This window comes from Geotrypetes seraphini, chromosome 7 (assembly GCF_902459505.1).
Source record: "Geotrypetes seraphini chromosome 7, aGeoSer1.1, whole genome shotgun sequence".
Taxonomy (NCBI): Eukaryota; Metazoa; Chordata; class Amphibia; order Gymnophiona; family Dermophiidae; genus Geotrypetes; species Geotrypetes seraphini.
In genome coordinates, this window is record NC_047090.1 from 129,172,547 (window position 1) to 129,189,683 (window position 17,137).

The 17,137-nt window shown below is 43.3% G+C and overlaps 1 protein-coding gene across 3 annotated transcripts; it reads right to left on the reverse strand.

Moving 5' to 3' along the window:
- Positions 1-1,564: 1,564 nt before the first annotated feature.
- On the reverse strand, positions 1,565-11,408 carry LOC117364183. 3 transcript variants are annotated; one of them, XM_033953145.1, is made up of 4 exons: positions 10,992-11,408; positions 10,549-10,718; positions 2,541-3,963; positions 1,565-2,388 (listed from the first exon to the last, which is right to left on the reverse strand). In XM_033953145.1, the coding sequence occupies exons 1-4, from the start codon at positions 11,151-11,153 to the stop codon at positions 2,380-2,382; spliced, it is 1,764 nt and encodes a 587-aa protein (XP_033809036.1). In that variant the 5' UTR covers positions 11,154-11,408; the 3' UTR covers positions 1,565-2,379. The 3 variants fall into 3 exon arrangements, with proteins under 3 accessions (XP_033809036.1, XP_033809035.1, XP_033809037.1); XM_033953144.1 differs by having other exon boundaries at positions 1,565-3,963; positions 10,992-11,407; XM_033953146.1 differs by having other exon boundaries at positions 1,565-3,963; positions 10,549-10,662; positions 10,992-11,131.
- Between the last annotated feature and the right edge of the window lie 5,729 nt (positions 11,409-17,137).

Sequence of the window (17,137 nt, forward strand, 5' to 3'; positions counted from 1 at the left end):
AAATAAAATACAAAAATACTTGAAACACAAAGACAATGACCAAGCAGATCAAAGTTGCTCCTGCAGGCTCGCTTGCTGTATATCTCACCATAACCCCCTTATACTTTAGGGTGAGCCCCCTAAAACCCACTATACCCTCCTGTGTACCACCCCAATAGTACTTATGGCTGCAGGTGGCACCTATATGGCAGTATAGTAGGGTTTGGATGGGCTCACACATTCTACCATAAAAGTAGTGGTTAGAGTGGTTTATGGGCCTGGGTCCTCCTCTCTATGGTTCATTAGCCCACCCACCAGGCTACTTAAGACACCAATGTGCAGTTCTACTAGGCTTCCTCACACCAGATGCTGCTGTTTTAAAGCCAGGTAGGTACCTTTTTGTTCTCATTTTTGTGTGATGGAAGGGGGTGTGTGGAGGTGTCATGCATTGGTCATCTGGTTTGTGCACCTTTGTGGCACTTGGAGCATTTTAAAACAGGTCTAGTTCCAAACATATAAATTCTGTCCTGGATGTCTTGCAAAATGTTTATCGTTGCAAGACATCCATGTCTAACCCGCCCTTGAGACTGCCCATAACACGCCTCCACCACACCCATCTCATGCTCTGGGCGTATAGAGGCTGGAACACCTCACTAGATGTATAGAAAGACGGTTTTGATTATCAGCACTTGGATGTCCTAGCGATTAGGACGTCCAAGTGCTGATTCAAGATGCTTTTTAGACATCTATGTATTTTGATTATGAGCCTGATAGTAAAAACAAAATAAAAGAAATTATTAACATTAAAGAGTTAGATTTATAAGCAACTTTTTAGAAAATAGAAACAAAGTTTATTTTTTATACTTATTTCATAGCAATAATAAGATATGGAACTTCTATGTTCTCCAAAATTAATCTTTTAATGCTATATTGTAAATGTCTGTTTTGTTACAGCATATTATATTGTTGTTTCAGTAAAAAAAAAAAAAAATCCATTACATAATTATTTACAAAATTAGAAACAATTACCAAGAAGACATAACAAGGCATTGTCCCTTTTATGTTACAAAAACTTACTTTGAGAAAAGAATGTTCAAAATAAATCTGACATATCAACTGTGGTTCTTAAAAGTTGAGGCTTATGTATAACAGAGTTCTGATGTGCAATTTACCTTCAGAACAGAGGGCTTATGAATCAGTATTCAACTTGTGTTTACACTAAGAGCTCTAAAAACCTCAGACTACATGTCTTCTAGGTGACTAAAATCTGGCACTGGCTACCTTACAGAGGAGAAGTGGAAAAGCAAATACAGTGGTATCTCGGTTTATGAGTGCACCGGTTTGCGAGTGTTTTGCAAGACGAGCAAAACATTTGCAAAATCTGTGCCTCGGAAACCGAGCATGGCTCGATTTACCAGTGCCCCCCCGCACTCTCCCCCCCGCGATCCGGCACCCTCCCCCCACCGCGATTGGGCACCCCCCCCGCCGCTTCTTACCCTCATCTGGGCACCGGCATGTCCTGTGCTCGGTGCCCAGATGAGGGTAAGAAGCGGCGGGGGGGGGTGCTCAATTGTGTCAGGGGGAGGGAGGGGGTGCCCAATTGCATCAGGGGGAGTGCCGGATTGTGGCGGGGGGTGCCCAATTGCTTCGGGGGGGGGGGTGCCGGATCGCAGGGGGGGGCCTTTGGGGGGAGCAATGCCGGTTCTCGTGGGGGGGGGGGGGAACGCATCAAAGCGAGTTTCCATTATTTCCTATGGGGAAACTCGCTTTGATAAACTAGCATTTTGGATTACGAGCATGCTCCTGGAACGGATTATGCTCGTAATCCAAGGTACCACTGTATCTGGTTAGAAAGGAGCAGAAATAAACTGCTGGAAAGAATGGGAGCTCCTGGGGTAGAGAAGAACACAGTGGAGCTCCAGCTAGGCCTGGAAGATCAATAGCCTTAGATACTAAAATAATTTATTCCCTGTAATTACATGAAAGCTTTGAAATTACACATTTACCTATTTATCTGAGATCATAAAATAGCAAAAAAGAAAACAATTCAAAAAGATAAAGCAAAAAGTTATGAAATTAAAAGAAAATAAAATTGTATAGTTTTCTTTACTTATGTGCATATAAACTTGTCTATTTGTTCTTGGAAGGTTTTCTGTAAACTAGTTTAATTTGGCAGCAGTTTAGACAATGCTTTGTCCAAAATAAAACCGTAATTCTAAATTAGTCTAATTGGACTCAGGAGCTTTGGAGAATATGAACTTTTTCATACATAGTCTGAGAACTGAACTGGACTTGCACAGGACACACAGATGATTTGGTTCAAGGCAGAAAACAGAGTCAATATAGCCTAGAACCAAGCAGATATGACGGATATTCTGGATTGCTCCTCTTGCCCCAGTATCAATGAACCTAACACACAAACACAAAATAAATTAAAACCATACTGTTCAACTGAGTGAGCCATTGCAATTATTGAGTAATGCACACACAGTCCATAGCTGATCTACTATGCTTGCTAAGGTCAGTGGAATAACTTTATCAAAAATGTGATATGCTCTTACCTTCCCTACTGTACATCCCACATGAATTCTTAAAGAAGCAGTCTCATTTTTTTCTACTATTTCTTGCACTAAAGCTGGGTGCTGCTCCTCATCCAAAGAAACTTTTACAGCAACTGGAGCCTTCTCAGCTGAAGGTACATCTTCCCTAGCAAATGAATCTTCTTCCTCAAGTTGTGGAACCCCCTCTATACTAAACTGAGTCTGGTTTTTATTTTCTTGCAACTCTTCTGTAATAACTGGACCTGTCTCCTTAGGCACCAAGACCTCTTGCATGACCACTGCAACCTCCTCCAAGCCCAGTGGGACATGCTCCATAACTACTGCAACCTCTTCCACTGCCACTGGGATCTCTTCCATAACTACTGCAACTTCCTCCACAGCCAACGGAACCTCCTCCATTAGTACTGCAACTTCCTCCACCGCCACTTGATCCTCTGAGGCTGACTGAATACCTTCCATTGTGTAAGCCAAGTCTTCCAGGGCAGTTTTCATGGTATGAAATGGAACTGTCACTAAGTGGGCACCTACTGATGCAAGAAGGTCATGTATTGGGAAACTTTTATCTGCTATCACCACATCATTAGGTTCCAGCAAATTCAGAATGCCAGACAGATTTATAATTGCTTTGTCTGAAATATAGCTATTAAACAAGGGACTTACAAAGATTACAGAACCTAAAGGGGACATGCCTATAAGACCTTTAAAGGTGATATAACTACTATAAATAAGTGTCCTAGAGCCGAGGACATTTTGAGACTCTGTCTGCACTTTTACTTCAATGCAATCCAAAATTAGCCGAGTATGAGGATATGTAGCTTGAAAGCAAGCAGGCATGTCTTTGTCAATATCTTCTCGGCTAGGCCACTGAAGTGATGGAGCAAGCATGAAATGTAGATAGTTAGCCCATGTTATAATAACCCTAGTAACTGTGCACTGAGATACATTAAACCTCACAGCTAAGTCTTGTTCCAAAAATCCTTGCCGAACTTTGCATAAAAATAAAAAGAACTGATCAATTAGGGCCAGCGACTCCTCTCCAGGATCTTCATTTGCTTTAACCCTATTGTACCCATCCTCTTGACACTGTTTCCACTTCTTCATATTCAAAGTGGTTGGTTTCAGGGATAAAAACAGATCTTTCAATGTTGCATAGTCCCTAAATCCTGTATAAAAATTAATTAGACTGGAGTCATTAGAAAAACGTTCCAAGAAAAACAATTTCCCCTCTAATACTTCTGTTTGCTGCTGCAGCCTTGTAATCTCCTTGCGAGCAGCATCTAACATTTCCGATTCTGATATGGGTGAAACGTCATAACAATGATCCAATGAAGAACTTGACCACAGAGGCAGGTGTAATTGCTCTGTCTTCTGGGCTTGAATTTGTGATGCAGGCATAATTGATTCAAGTGAATTTTTATTTTTCCTACATCAAGAAGAAAAGGAAAAAAAAAAGAAAAAAAATAGCATTATTGTACTTTTTTCCTATACTATCTAGTTCAGGGGTGTCCAATGTCGGTCCTCGAGGGCCGCAGTCCAGTCGGGTTTTCAGGATTTCCCCAATGAATATGCATGAGATCTATGTGCATGCACTGCTTTCAATGCATATTCATTAGGGAAATCCTGAAAACCCGACTGGACTGCGGCCCTCGAGGACCGACATTGGACACCCCTGATCTAGTCTGAAGTCACAAGGACCTCCTTGTAATCCTCAATCACAGTGTAAATTACAACTTATATACTTATATAAAAGTCTTAGCATTATCAACACTTGCACAATTATTTGGATTTATTAACTACTGTAACTACAGATTCGGTTCTTTCCTCGATAATCTGGGTTCTGTTAACAGGAGTCTGTACTTTAGCAACTGCAGAAGGGTATCACTTTAAGAACTTGAATGCCTCCCCTTCTACAGTAAAGAATAGCTCCCTCTTCAGTTGGTACCAAAGCAATCAAACTCCACTGCAACAGAAAAAAAAGGGTAGAGATTTCTCTCCCTCCCTCTCATCTACCCCATGTCCAACACCTTTCTTTCTTCCTCCCTTACATCCCTCTCCCCATGCAGCATTCTCTCCCTTCCACTGCCATATCCAACATTTTTGTTTCTTTCCCACTGTCTACCATTTCTACCCCTTCCCCCCTGCCTTGTGCCCTGGGTCAAGACCTCTATATTGCCCTCCATGCACCATCTCTCTCTCCTCTCCATTATTGTGTGCAACATTTCACCCTCATGCATCACCATGCATGTCTGCCTCCTCTCCCCTATGTCAGTATCTTTCCTTCCTCTCACTCTTCCCCTTGCCAGCATCTCTCTTTCTTCTCACTCATTCACTCCTCCTGTGTCAGCATATTTCCTTCCTTTCCTCCTTTGCTCTCTATCTCTAAGTAAGGCTTGCTTCAGCTCTAAAGCTTAAGCCACACAGTGGAAGAAGTTGGATTTGCCTCATGGTTTCAAGTTTCACGAGACATGAAACTAAAATACCAGTACAAACTTCTGGCACTGCATGCTGAAGCATACAGAGCCGAGTTGTAGTGGTGAAGAAGGAATCCTGCTGTAAGAACCACAAGAATTGCCAAGCTTCTAAAGGCCAGAAAAAAGCTCTGGGTGGGCCGAATTTTGATCCGTGACCATAAATTGGCTAAGCTTGGCTTAAAGATTTAACCTAGGTCCAGCAGTTTACTTTCTGATCCCTGGGCACAGCAAGAAGTCTGGTTTTCAGAACAGACAAATTATGCAAATAATATTTGATCCTGAATCAAAATGAATGAAAATCTACTACAAATAATTCGTTGTTAACATCTTGGAAAATTTAATTCTTCAAGTTCTGCATGAAAGTCAGGTATTCATCTCTGAAATCAGGCCCCCTCCCATATCTATTCTCTCCTTTCCTTCACCATGATGCTCCTCTATATTCCCCTATTTTTCTATACAGTTTTACTCTTTCTTCTGCCCCCCCACCTCTCCCCTCTGCACTCCTCTTCCTTCCCTACCTCTACCAAATGCGAGTCATCTTTCACCCTGCCACTGTCTCAGTGTTCCCACTTCTACCTCCTTCCAAACTTCATTTCTCTATATAATGCACTTCCTGTTATCTGTTCTACCCCCAAACTTCTCCGCCTTCACATTGGACCAAACAAGAAAGAAATCAAAAGGCTAGCAGTATGGAGTCCATTGAGAGACTGAATACTCCTAGGAATTTCCCCTTTTTCCACCATGCATTGTGTGTGTGGTGGGGGGGGGGGAGGGGGAAGAGAAGCGAAGCACAAACAAGGAGAAGCATGGAGGCAAAAACTGTTATCAAAGACTCAGGCTCTATCCACTATACTCTCAGCTTCACCTTTGCTGCAACCTGGAGGTAAGGATCTTATGGCAGTGGCAGTCAATATATCTTTCTCCTTATTATTCTGAAGTGGGCCAAAATATTGGTAAATATGAAACCAATTCCCTTTAGAATGTGAACCAGCACTTAAATATCTGGCACCTAGACAACTAAGGCTCTGGGGAATTTCTAGCTTTGTCTACTTTCATCTCTCCACATAGTTCTCTGCACTTAGCCCCATACCCCTCTCAGGCCACCACTGGTTTCCAAGAGTAGCCAATCCAAGTCAGACGTACCTGGCAGGATCTCAAAAGTAGCTAGAATCCCTAGAGATAAGCAGTAGATTTCCCCAAGTTTGCTTTTAACAGTCCATGAATTTAATTTTTCAATAATTTATCCAAACCTTTCAGTGATAAAATTTCAGAGCTTAATTAAGCATTAAGTGAAACAATGGGGTCTTTTATTAATTAAGGCGCATTAACCGATTTAGCGTGTGCTAAATGCTAAGGGGCTTATACTAAAAAAAAAAAATCTAAAAAGTGGCCTAAATGGGTACTTGGATGATCAAAAAGCCTGATCGTCCAAGTGCCCATAACCAAAGCTGGTTTTAGACATATCTAAAACCAGCTTAGGCCTTTCTCCTGCCTCTAAATGCATAGAGCGAAAAGAGGCGTTTTTAGAGGAGGGGAAAGGGCGGGCGGGAGGTGGGCTGACCTAGACCTAGGCATGGTGTCAGGTCAAAAGCGCGCCGGGACAAAGGCGCACGCAGACAATCGAGCGCAGCGTGGAGGTGCGCGCCGCAGAAAATTACTGTTTTTACGGCTCCGACAGGGGGGCGTGGGGGGGAACCCCCCCACTTTACTTAATAGAGATCGCGCCGCGTTGTGGGGGCATTGTGGGGGGTTGTAACCCCCCACATTTTACTGAAAACTTCACTTTTTCCCTGTTTTTAGGGAAAAAGTTAAGTTTACAGTAAAATGTGGAGGGTTACAACCCCCCAAACCCCCCACAACGCCGGCGCGATCTCTAATAAGTAAACTGGGGGGGGCTCCCCAACAAAACCCCCCGTCGGAGCCCCTAAAAACTGTAATTTTCTTCGGCGCACGCCTCCATCTTGCGCTCAGTTGTCGGCGCGCGCCTTTGTCTTTCGCAGGGTTGTCTATGAACCCCTAGGTGTACAGCAGGTATAACCAAACATTTTGACAGGTTGCCTAGTCGGCACTTATACGTTTTGACTTAAACCAAGTATATGTGCCAAAAAAGGGCCCGCTGAGCTGATGGTGGCTGCCGCGATCAGCTCAGTGGCTTGGCAACCTACCCAGCCCCCCACCGCGGCAAGAGAGATGGCTTATCTCCCCTACCGCGATGCGATCACCCCTCTTCCCGAACTGCCGCAACCAGCAGCGATGCCCAATCTCTTCTGCCACGGTTTGTGGCAGTTTGGATAGAGGGGTGAACACATCGCGGCAGGGGAGATACCCAATCTCTCCTGCCGCGATGCATCACCCCCCACCCCAATGATCCAGGCAGGAGGGAGCCCAAGCCCTCCTGCTCCAGCAACCCCTCCCCCCAACGATCCAGGCAGGAGGGAGCCCAAGCCCTTCTGCCCCGACGCAGCCCCCCCACACCCTTGACCACCTGAACACCTCCCCCTTGCCGATCCCGCGACCCCTCCCCGCCGACCCCACCGTCCGGCCCGCCATCCTCAGAATGGCGGGCCTTAAGGCCTGACTGGCTCAGGCATCTCAAATTCCGCCCACAGGTGGGGCCTGAAACGCCTGGGCCAACTGGAATCGACCCATTAGCCTTAGGCCCCTCCTGTGGGCGGGGCTTTAGGCTCATGGGCTGGGTTGGGCCCATGTGCCTAAGGCCCCACCCACAGGAGGACCCCAATATTTCTTTTAAAAGTACAATTTTAGTAACGTTATATCTTGTCTCCTGGTCTTTGTACTTTTGAAAACTTAAAAAAAATATCTACATAGGCAAACTGGGAAAATCCCTTCTCTCCAAAATCACAGGTCTTTGGAACGATCTCACCATCCCGTTGCGGAACCTGGACTCCCTTCAATTATTCCGCAAACAACTGAAAACCTGGCTTTTCATCAAATTGTAACTCTATCCTCCCCCCCTTTCTCTCCTCCCTTCTACACATAAGTTCATGTAATCCTTTTCTTCTTCTCTACCTACTATTTAAGTTCTTGTAAACCGTGTCGAGCTCCATACTCATGGAGATGATGCGGTATATAAACTTAAGGTTTAGATTAGATTAGATTAGATCTGGTCCTTGAATTTCTGCATCTCAATTTCAAGATTTCACAATTTCCTTGATTAAAGGAGTCAACCATTCCTTCATAATATTTAGGAATTTTACAGAAGGGAGTTAAGAATTATTATTATTATTTTTTAAAAAATTTCTGGGATTGATTTACCCAAGATTTAATCTGAGAAGTCAAGCTTCAGATGCTCTTAAATCAAAGTACAGACATAATTTACATATTAAAATTCATCAGAATACCAATGGACAGTTTAGACTTGACAAATCTTTTGGAAAAATCGGATGTAGAGCGTGGTAAGATTGCTCCTGCCCCGAAAACCCGCTAGACCACCAGGTAAGGCTTAAGGGGGGCTTACAGGGCTTAAAATAACCCAAAAAAAGAAAAAGGAATTTTTGGTTTAAAATCGCGAATAAGTGAATCCGTAGATACGGAAACCGTGAATACAGAGGGGGAAGTGTATATCTAATTGTGTTATAGAATAAGTAGTAACAGCTGGTAAATATACTATATATCTGTTGATTTTAAAGGCTACGCAGAGCTGAAAATTCTTCTAATAAGCCCTGCACTATCCACATAGTTTAAAGGGCCCAGAACTATATGATAAGCTATACACTTAGGCCTGCAAAATTGCAAGCCCAAACTAAATTGATAGTGGTAATGACAGTCAACAAATGTGGAGGGGCATAATCGAAATGAACGTCTAAGTCCGTTTTTGTCCAAGTCGTCCAAAGTAAAAAATAGCTTATTTTCGAAAAATAAGTCCAAATTTTTTTTCGTTTCGAAAATCGTCTAACTATTCGTCCTGCTGATCTGATCATCCAAGCCGCTAAATCGTCCATCTTTATACCACATTTTCGTCCAACTTTTCATCCAAGTCAAAAACACCTAGAACAAGCCCTGTTGGACGTGGGAGGAGTCTGCAAAGTGATGGACCTAAATAGTGAGGTACCTTACAGGGCACTGCTGTGAACTTCACAAAAAGGGTGTCATGTCTTCATCTCACTACAGCTCCCTTATAGGACATGGTGAGCTCCCCAAACTACCTCCAGAATCCCCTAGACCCACTTATCTACCACTCCAATAGCCCTTATGGCTGCAGGAGTCACTTATATGTTAAGTAAAAAAGTGTTTTGGGAGTGTATAGGGGAGTGCACATGTTTCAATATCAATGCAGTGATTACAGCGGCTTATAAGCATGGGTCCACCTCTCTATGGGTCCCTAAACCACCCCAAGACGGTTTAAGATGCCTCTGTGCAGCACCAGGTGCAGGTGATGATGTTTTGGAGGCACAATTTTCAAGTTGTGATTAATATTTTTTGTGGGGGGGGGGTCTGTGATCACTGGGGTAGTGTGTGTGGGTCTGTATTATGTGTTTGCAGTGCTTATTTGGTCACTTTAGGTGGGTTTTTGTGACTTAGACCATGTTTTAAATGGTCTAAGTCACAACGTCCAAGTTCCGTCAATCCTGTGCTGTATAACTTTCGGTTATACATGCAGTACGACTAAGTCTAAGCCGGCCCTCGTCCCACTCTCGACACTCTTCCTGAAACACCCCGTTTAGCGATGGTCGTTCAGCGGCACTATGAAGGCCTAGGTCGTTTAGAAATACGTCCAAAACCCGTTTTTTATTATCAGCACTTGGACGTATTTTGATAATGTTCGTCCAAGTGCCGACTTAGGCCAGTTTTTGGACGTTTTTCTTTTTTTATTATGAGCTCCTAAATGTACAGCAGTACTGAATCTATGTATTAATTTAAACGATGCAGTCAATGTTTTAATTACTAGGTGACTGCTACCACTGGTACTACCTCAAATGTATTTTTTCCTATATGGAATCATAACAAAAGTTGAACGGTTGAGTCAATGGTTCTATCTGTTTGCCTTTTTTTTTTTGGTCCAATTTATGTCTCTTTGAGGATGGCAGTTTGTTTTAAATTAACACCACTACACGAATATCATTTTATTACAAAAAATGTCTTTTTGATTTCTAAAGACTTTATCTGATATACAATTCTAATTTTCTGATGTACTAAGTAACAACTGCTAACTTTGCTCTTCTCTAAGAGGTTCTTTTACTAAGCTGTAGTAAACAAAAGTGGCCTTAGCGTACCTGCTGTGGATTTTACCTGCACACTAAGGACATTTTTACTACCGCTGTAAAATGATCATGTGCCAGTGTTGCCATTAGTGTGCAACCAATTTAAAAAGATATGATGCCAGCACCATTAGCATCTAACATGGCTTAGTAAAAGGGCCCTTTTATGCCTTACAAAATCTCACCTTCTGCAGCCTCCTTTCACCTGTATTTAAATGCTTGCTTATTCATTTACTTTTTTAAGCTACAATACTTGCTACTCCATAAAAACATTTATTGTTTAATACATTTTACACACTCTGATACATTTAAACATACCCTAATTTTCTTGTTTTTGGTGAGGAGGGCGGCGGTTGCAGTACTGCATCTTTAGACCAGAAGAATACTGACGGGATGCAATTCGGTTTAAGATTTCTTCTCCCTGTAAGCGTTCTGACAAAATCGGTAGGAAGAAAATGTTTTGAGCAGACTCTGGTGCAAGCACCAACCTGAAACCAGAATTTACAAGTATAAGCACAAATTATTAAAAGAAGAAAACTATAGTTTGTAACTATTATCTGTAGTAAGCCAATAAATGGTAAGGTAATTAATTGGTAAAATCTCAGGATTATTTCAGATCCTTCCAAACGACAGTCTGGTCTAGTGTCCTACATAAGCAATGCAAACATAGGCCATGAACGTTACATATTACTGTATTTGCAAACACTACACGCTATGGATAATTCTGTCACTCTCAACAGCTAAACAAGCAAATCGGCTACCTTAAATAACGGCCCCGGATCGCGTCGAATCTTTTTCAGCCACTCGTTATGTCTCTGTGGCTCCGCATGAAAAGCCGGGATCCTGTGAAAGGATATTTGTTTGTCTGCATTGTATCTAGAGTCGCTGTTACAGAATGGGACACAACAATGATACGCTGCCATTAACACCAATTCTTCATGGATCCTTGCGGTCCTAGCTTTGTCCAGATGAACTGGTCAACCTTTACAATCGACGCCTTCGAACAGTCCAGGAACTCCCGAGCACTAACTACCTTGTTTTCGCTACTCCACTCCGTCTCCTACCTCCAACTTCTGTGCAGGCCGCATCAGGAAGTTGCGTAGCCTGGATTAAGGGTAACTGATCACGCATGCGCAAACACCTGTTGCCGCTCGCGCAGTCTGAGAGATCTACTGTATTTGACGCGCTTGCCGAAGCTTTCTATAAACCCTTGGCAGCTGCTGGGGAGGGAGGGCACGTGCTGGTCTGTAGAGGGAGCTCTGTCTTGAGCGCGCCTACGCAAGCTCCTGTTGTATTGTGGGCCGCCTACAGCTTGAACAATTTCTGGAAACATTCATTACTACTACTGTACTTAGACGTACACAGTGCTGTACATTTAAACATGTATAGAGAGTCTCGCCTCAATAGCGCTTACAATTTAATTAGAGAAACAGGGGCTAGGGAATTTACTACTACTTATCATTTCTGCAGCACTGTATATTAAACACGTTATGTTCAGTCTTGTATCCTGCCGAATCATCACAATTCAGAGAACTAGGCGGGTTACAAGCGCTATAAGACAACAGTGTACTAGTAGGATTATTAGGGTTACCAGACGTCCGGTTTCCCCCAACATGTCCTCCTTTTCGAGGACAGGTTTGGGGATCAAGACGGCTTTTAAAAACCCTGCACTGGGAAGGGGTAAAACGCGGACCTCACGGATCTAAAACCGGAAGTCCTTTAAAATCCGAGGTCCGTGCATTGACAAGTCCGCCTTCGCTTTCCCTGCAGCTCAGCTCAGGCCCCCGGCTCCCTCGCGGACCTGAACTGCATGTTACATCCTTAAAAATCCGAGGTCCGCGTCACTTTTGAGGTCCGTGCCACTTTTAGTCTCTGGCTCTGACAGAGCTCTATGACAATTTAACTCTGACGGATCCTCATGCTTTTCCCTCCATATGCTAGGATCCGTCAGTGATACTTCAAAAATGTTCAAATATTATAAATTAAGAGCTAAAAAATAAACAGAACAGGACACTTATCTGTGTAAAGTCCGTCACATCATGGCACCTGACAGCAGTGGCGTACCTAGCATATGTAAAAACAACACTTTCAATGGGAGACTAGTGTGGTCATAAGATGTTATAGTGGTACAAATTTTTTGCAGAAGCAATGAGAAACCAGTGCCAGCTCTTAATTGCTCAAAAAGAAGGAAAAAACCTCAGAAAAGGCCCTCCCACCGCCACAATAGTGGATGTAAGGTGGTTAAGCGATAACCTCATAGGCAAAACCTTCATTCAGAAGTGAGCAATTGAGTAAAAAACTGTGCTTCACATAAATGCTGAATTATAGATAGAGGAAAAAAACCACTTATCTTGAGGCTGATCGGCACACCGACGGAGGCCAGCGTTTCACCGACAGGCTACATCAGGGTGTGACCCGACCGATCAGTCTTATGAAGAGTGAATACAAACGCTTCAAAAAAAGTCCAAAAAATGGCTCCCTGATGTAGCCTGTCGGTGAAACGCTGGCCTCCGTCGGTGTGCCGATCAGCCTCAAGATAAGTGTTTTTTTCCTCTATCTATAATTCAGCATTTATGTGAAGCACAGTTTTTTACTCAATTGCTCACTTCTGAATGAAGGTTTTGCCTATGAGGTTATCGCTTAACCACCTTACATCCACTATTGTGGCGGTGGGAGGGCCTTTTCTGAGGCTTTTTCCTTCTTTTTGAGCAATTAAGAGCTGGCACTGGTTTCTCATTGCTTCTGCAAAAAATTTGTACCACTATAACATCTTATGACCACACTAGTCTCCCATTGAAAGTGTTGTTTTTACATACATTGGTTTTCAACACATCTGAGTTGTTTATAGCTGTACCTAGCATATGTGACACCCGGGGCCCATCATTTTTTGACACCCCCCCATCTGTATGAAAAACATGATTTTTAGTAACAATCCACACGTCACACACGAGTGTACCTAGGAAAAGGCAGCATCTTACATACTGCAGTGAGCAGTACTTCAATAAACCAATTGTAAAACTAAACAAGCCAGACTAGTACAGATCAATCCTACAGTCAATCCTAACAGAAAACCATGTCTTTTCGAACACACAGAAAACATCTTCGCCTAGTATTACATTACATTAGGGATTTCTATTCCGCCATTACCTTGCAGTTCAAGGCGGATTACAAAAGAATTATCCAAGATGTATTACAACAAGAACTTACAAAAAATAAAAATTGGTCATTTTCAAAAAGAGTGAAAAATGGTTAAGGTTATTTGTTTGGGGTAGTTGGCTTTAGTGAGAGGTGGAGTTTGAGACTTGCGGTATTATTTCTTTTCTCAGAGTTTTCTTGAAAAGTATGGTCTTTATTTCTTTTCTAAAAGTCTTGTAGTCGAGGGATGCCGTCAGTAGATTGGCGATTTGGTTGTCTAGTTTGGCTGCTTGAGTGGCCAGGAGGCCATCATATATTTTTTCCTTTTGACCTCCTTAATTGGGGGGTATGAGTGGCTGATGGTGTAGATTTAGCATCTAGGTGTAGATTTAGGTCTCCTAGGAGTAGGTTGTAGGTTGCTATTAGTGAGTTTTGGTATATGAAGTCTTCCATTTCAGTTCTTGCTAAAGACCAGTTTCCCGGCACTATGTAGCAGAGCATGCAGTTTAGTGTGTCTTTTAGTGTGGTCCTTGAGAGTTGGCAAGCTAAAAGGTCCAAGTATGGGTTAAATGTTTTCTCAATTATATTAAGGGTGAGATCTTGTTTGATTAAGATTGCTAGGCCTCCGCCTCTTTTTTTTTCTCTGCAGACCACTGTAATTTTGTATCCTTGTGGGCAGACTTCAGTTATTCTGGGGTCTGAGTCGGAGGTTATCCAGGTTTCTGTGAGGAAAAGACAGTCCAGGTTTTCTTGTGTTATCCAGGTTTTTATAAGCTCTGTTTTTGGACCTAGCGCTCTGATATTTAAGTAGGCGCATTTGAGTGTGGATATCTCTGTGTGATAGTTGTGGGTTGTGTTTGGATATATAAGTGATTTGGTGTGCCGGTGTGGTTTAGTCTTAGTGTGTGTTGGTCTTCTTCCCCATGCTGTGGTAATGGAGTGTAGAGTGTTAGATTGTAGGTTTGAGTTTCTGTCACTTGATATTCTCCTATTTTGGAAGAGAGATTTATTTATATCTGTAGCGGGTGTAGGGAGGAGGTTATTTGCTGCTGTCTTCCCGCTGGTTAAAAGAAGGATTAACAGTATGAAGTGCTGGGCTCGTGAGGTTAGCTTCATTTTGGGTTGTTTTTTTTTTGTTTGGTAGTTGGTGAAAGGTGGTAGAAGGGTCTTTGGTTGTTTGGCTGCTGTAATCACAAACTAACCCCTCCCCCTTTTACAAAACTGTAGTGTGGTTTTTAGCCATGGTGATAACAGCTCAGATGCCAACGCTAAAAAACGCTCTACAGTTTTGTAAATGGGGAGATAGAATAAAAATACGTAGACAAAGGTTAAACTGAAGCACCAAGAAGCTGGACTTTGCATACAATGCAACACCACAGAAACAGCAATGCATCTCCCATAAAGCAAAAAAAAAAAAAAAAAAAGAATTTTTTTTCTACCTTGTCTTCTCTGGTTTCTGCTTTCCTCATCTTCTTGTCACTCTCTTCCTTTCATCCACGTCTACCCTTTCTCTGCCCCTTCTATATGGCATCTTCTCTCCTTCTATTCCCCTTCCAGAAACTTTATGCCTCCCCCTTCCATCTCTCCCCCTTGGTCTGGCATCCATCTTCTTCCCTTCCTTCCTCCAATGGTCTGGCATCTCTCTCTTCTCCCACACCCCCATAGTCTGGCATTTCACTCTCTCCTCTCCCTTCCTCCCACTTCCATCAGCATCTGCCCCCTTTCTCTCCCTCCACCATGATTCCATACCATCCTGATCCCCCTTTCTTACCCTTCACGATGATTCCATACCACTCTGACCCCCCTTTCTCACCCCCCACCATGATTCCATACCACTCTGACCCCCCTTTCTCACCCTTCACAATGATTCCATACCACCCTGACCCACTTTCTCACCCTCCACACCACCCTGACCCCCTCTCACCCTCTACAGCCTTCCATACCACCCAAACCCCCTTTCTCACCCTTCACCATTTCTTCCATCAACCAAATCAGCAAGGTCCCGTGATGACTGCTTCTGCTGAATGAAGATAAAGCATCATTTTAAAAAAGTGGATTAACCACCAGTGTCCCTGCGGCGTTCCACATCCAATGCTTACAGTCCACATAACAACAAAAAGTGTTTCCAAAAACCACATGGTACCGCGTGACTCCTACCTGCCAATCAGCAGAACAAAACGGCACAGCGTCCCGCACCCCTTTCACCGGCAATCTGCGGCGCTGCAATTCGGGCAACTTCTCCAGCATGAAGAAGAAATAACCATTCCGGCCACTTCATTTATTCGGCAAAATCGCGTCTTTGTAGAGATCCAACCAAGAAGCCTGTACTCCTCTGCTCTTAGTCCTGCGATGACTGCGGCTGCCAGTCCACCCCCTCACTTACCACTTCCGGAGCAGAGGCAGCAGCCCGGGACTTTCCTGCACTTCAGCGAGGCTGCCCACATAAGTATGACAGCCGCGCTGAGTGCAGTTCAGAGCAGCGCAGGAGGCTCCGGAGTGTGGACCCAGCCAGCTGTGCACCCCCTTGGAGCGTGCACCCGGGGCGGACCGCCCCTCCCTTGGTACGCCACTGCTTGACAGGAAAAGCAAAGTTCAAAAATCCTGGAGCTTGAGCAGATTCTTCAAGGCAAGTTACCACTGTTAGGACTGAATTTCCAGATTCCACATAGGGACAGTCCAGGGATATGTTCCTTGTTTCAATACTTTAGTTGAAACAAGTTGGTCAGGGGGGATATTAGCTATAGTCTATGTCCGTGAAGACACAGGTCTTTTTTCCATCTTTAAGTCTGATTGCTATAGTCTATTTGAGCTTTTCCTTATTATGGTATTTTTTCATTGAGGGTTTTCTTGTGATTAGGTTAATAGTTTCCATTGCAAATGCAAGCAGTGTCTCACTTCCGGTTCACCACACAATTGTTTCCCACGTACTCACCTTTATAGGACCCCCAGGGACCCCTGAAGAAGACTTTTTGTCGAAACGTGGACCGTGTTGGGTACTGTATCCCTAGCGGACTAGGTCCTTTAAGGCTCTTATGTGGATGATTTATTTTTATGTGGATGGAATTATTTTATGTGGATGATTTTAGTGTACCTTTGGAACTTTGACACTTTCAAAGTCCATTTGGGAACATCGTCACTCCACAGAGTTTTTTTGGTTTTCTAATAGTTTCCATTCAAATTGCATCTTCTGATCTTTCTCCTTTTTCTGGAGTCATATGGTAAACCTAGTTGTAGGGTAAAACACTTTACATAGAGTTATGCATGTTACCTGTAGTACAATATAGTTCCCTGCTGAATAGAGCTTACAATCTAATTGCAACAGACAGAGAAGACACATAGAAGTTGGGGAGTTTATTGTATAGGGAATGGTAAGATGGACATAGGTATCTTATAGTGCATGGGAGTTAGTTGAAAGCAGTCTCAAAAAGTGGGCTTGTTGCTTGGATTTGAATACTGCTAGAGACAGAGTCTGCTGTATTGACTCAGTCAGTCTGTTCCGCGTATACGGTGCAGCAGGATAGAAGGGATGGAGTCTGAAGTTGGCTGTAGAGGAGAAGGGTGCAACTAAAAGCCCTTCATTGAGGTTGCTTTTAACTCCTAACCCCACTTGCTAGTAAAACACCCATGCTTGCCTGATAAACTCCCTAACCTCCTACTTGTTTGTCTGTTAATTAGATTATAAGCTCTACTGCGCAGGGTCTGCCTCTTATATGTTTTAATATACAGCACTGCATTCATTTAGCAGTGCTATAGAAATGATAAGTAGAAATAC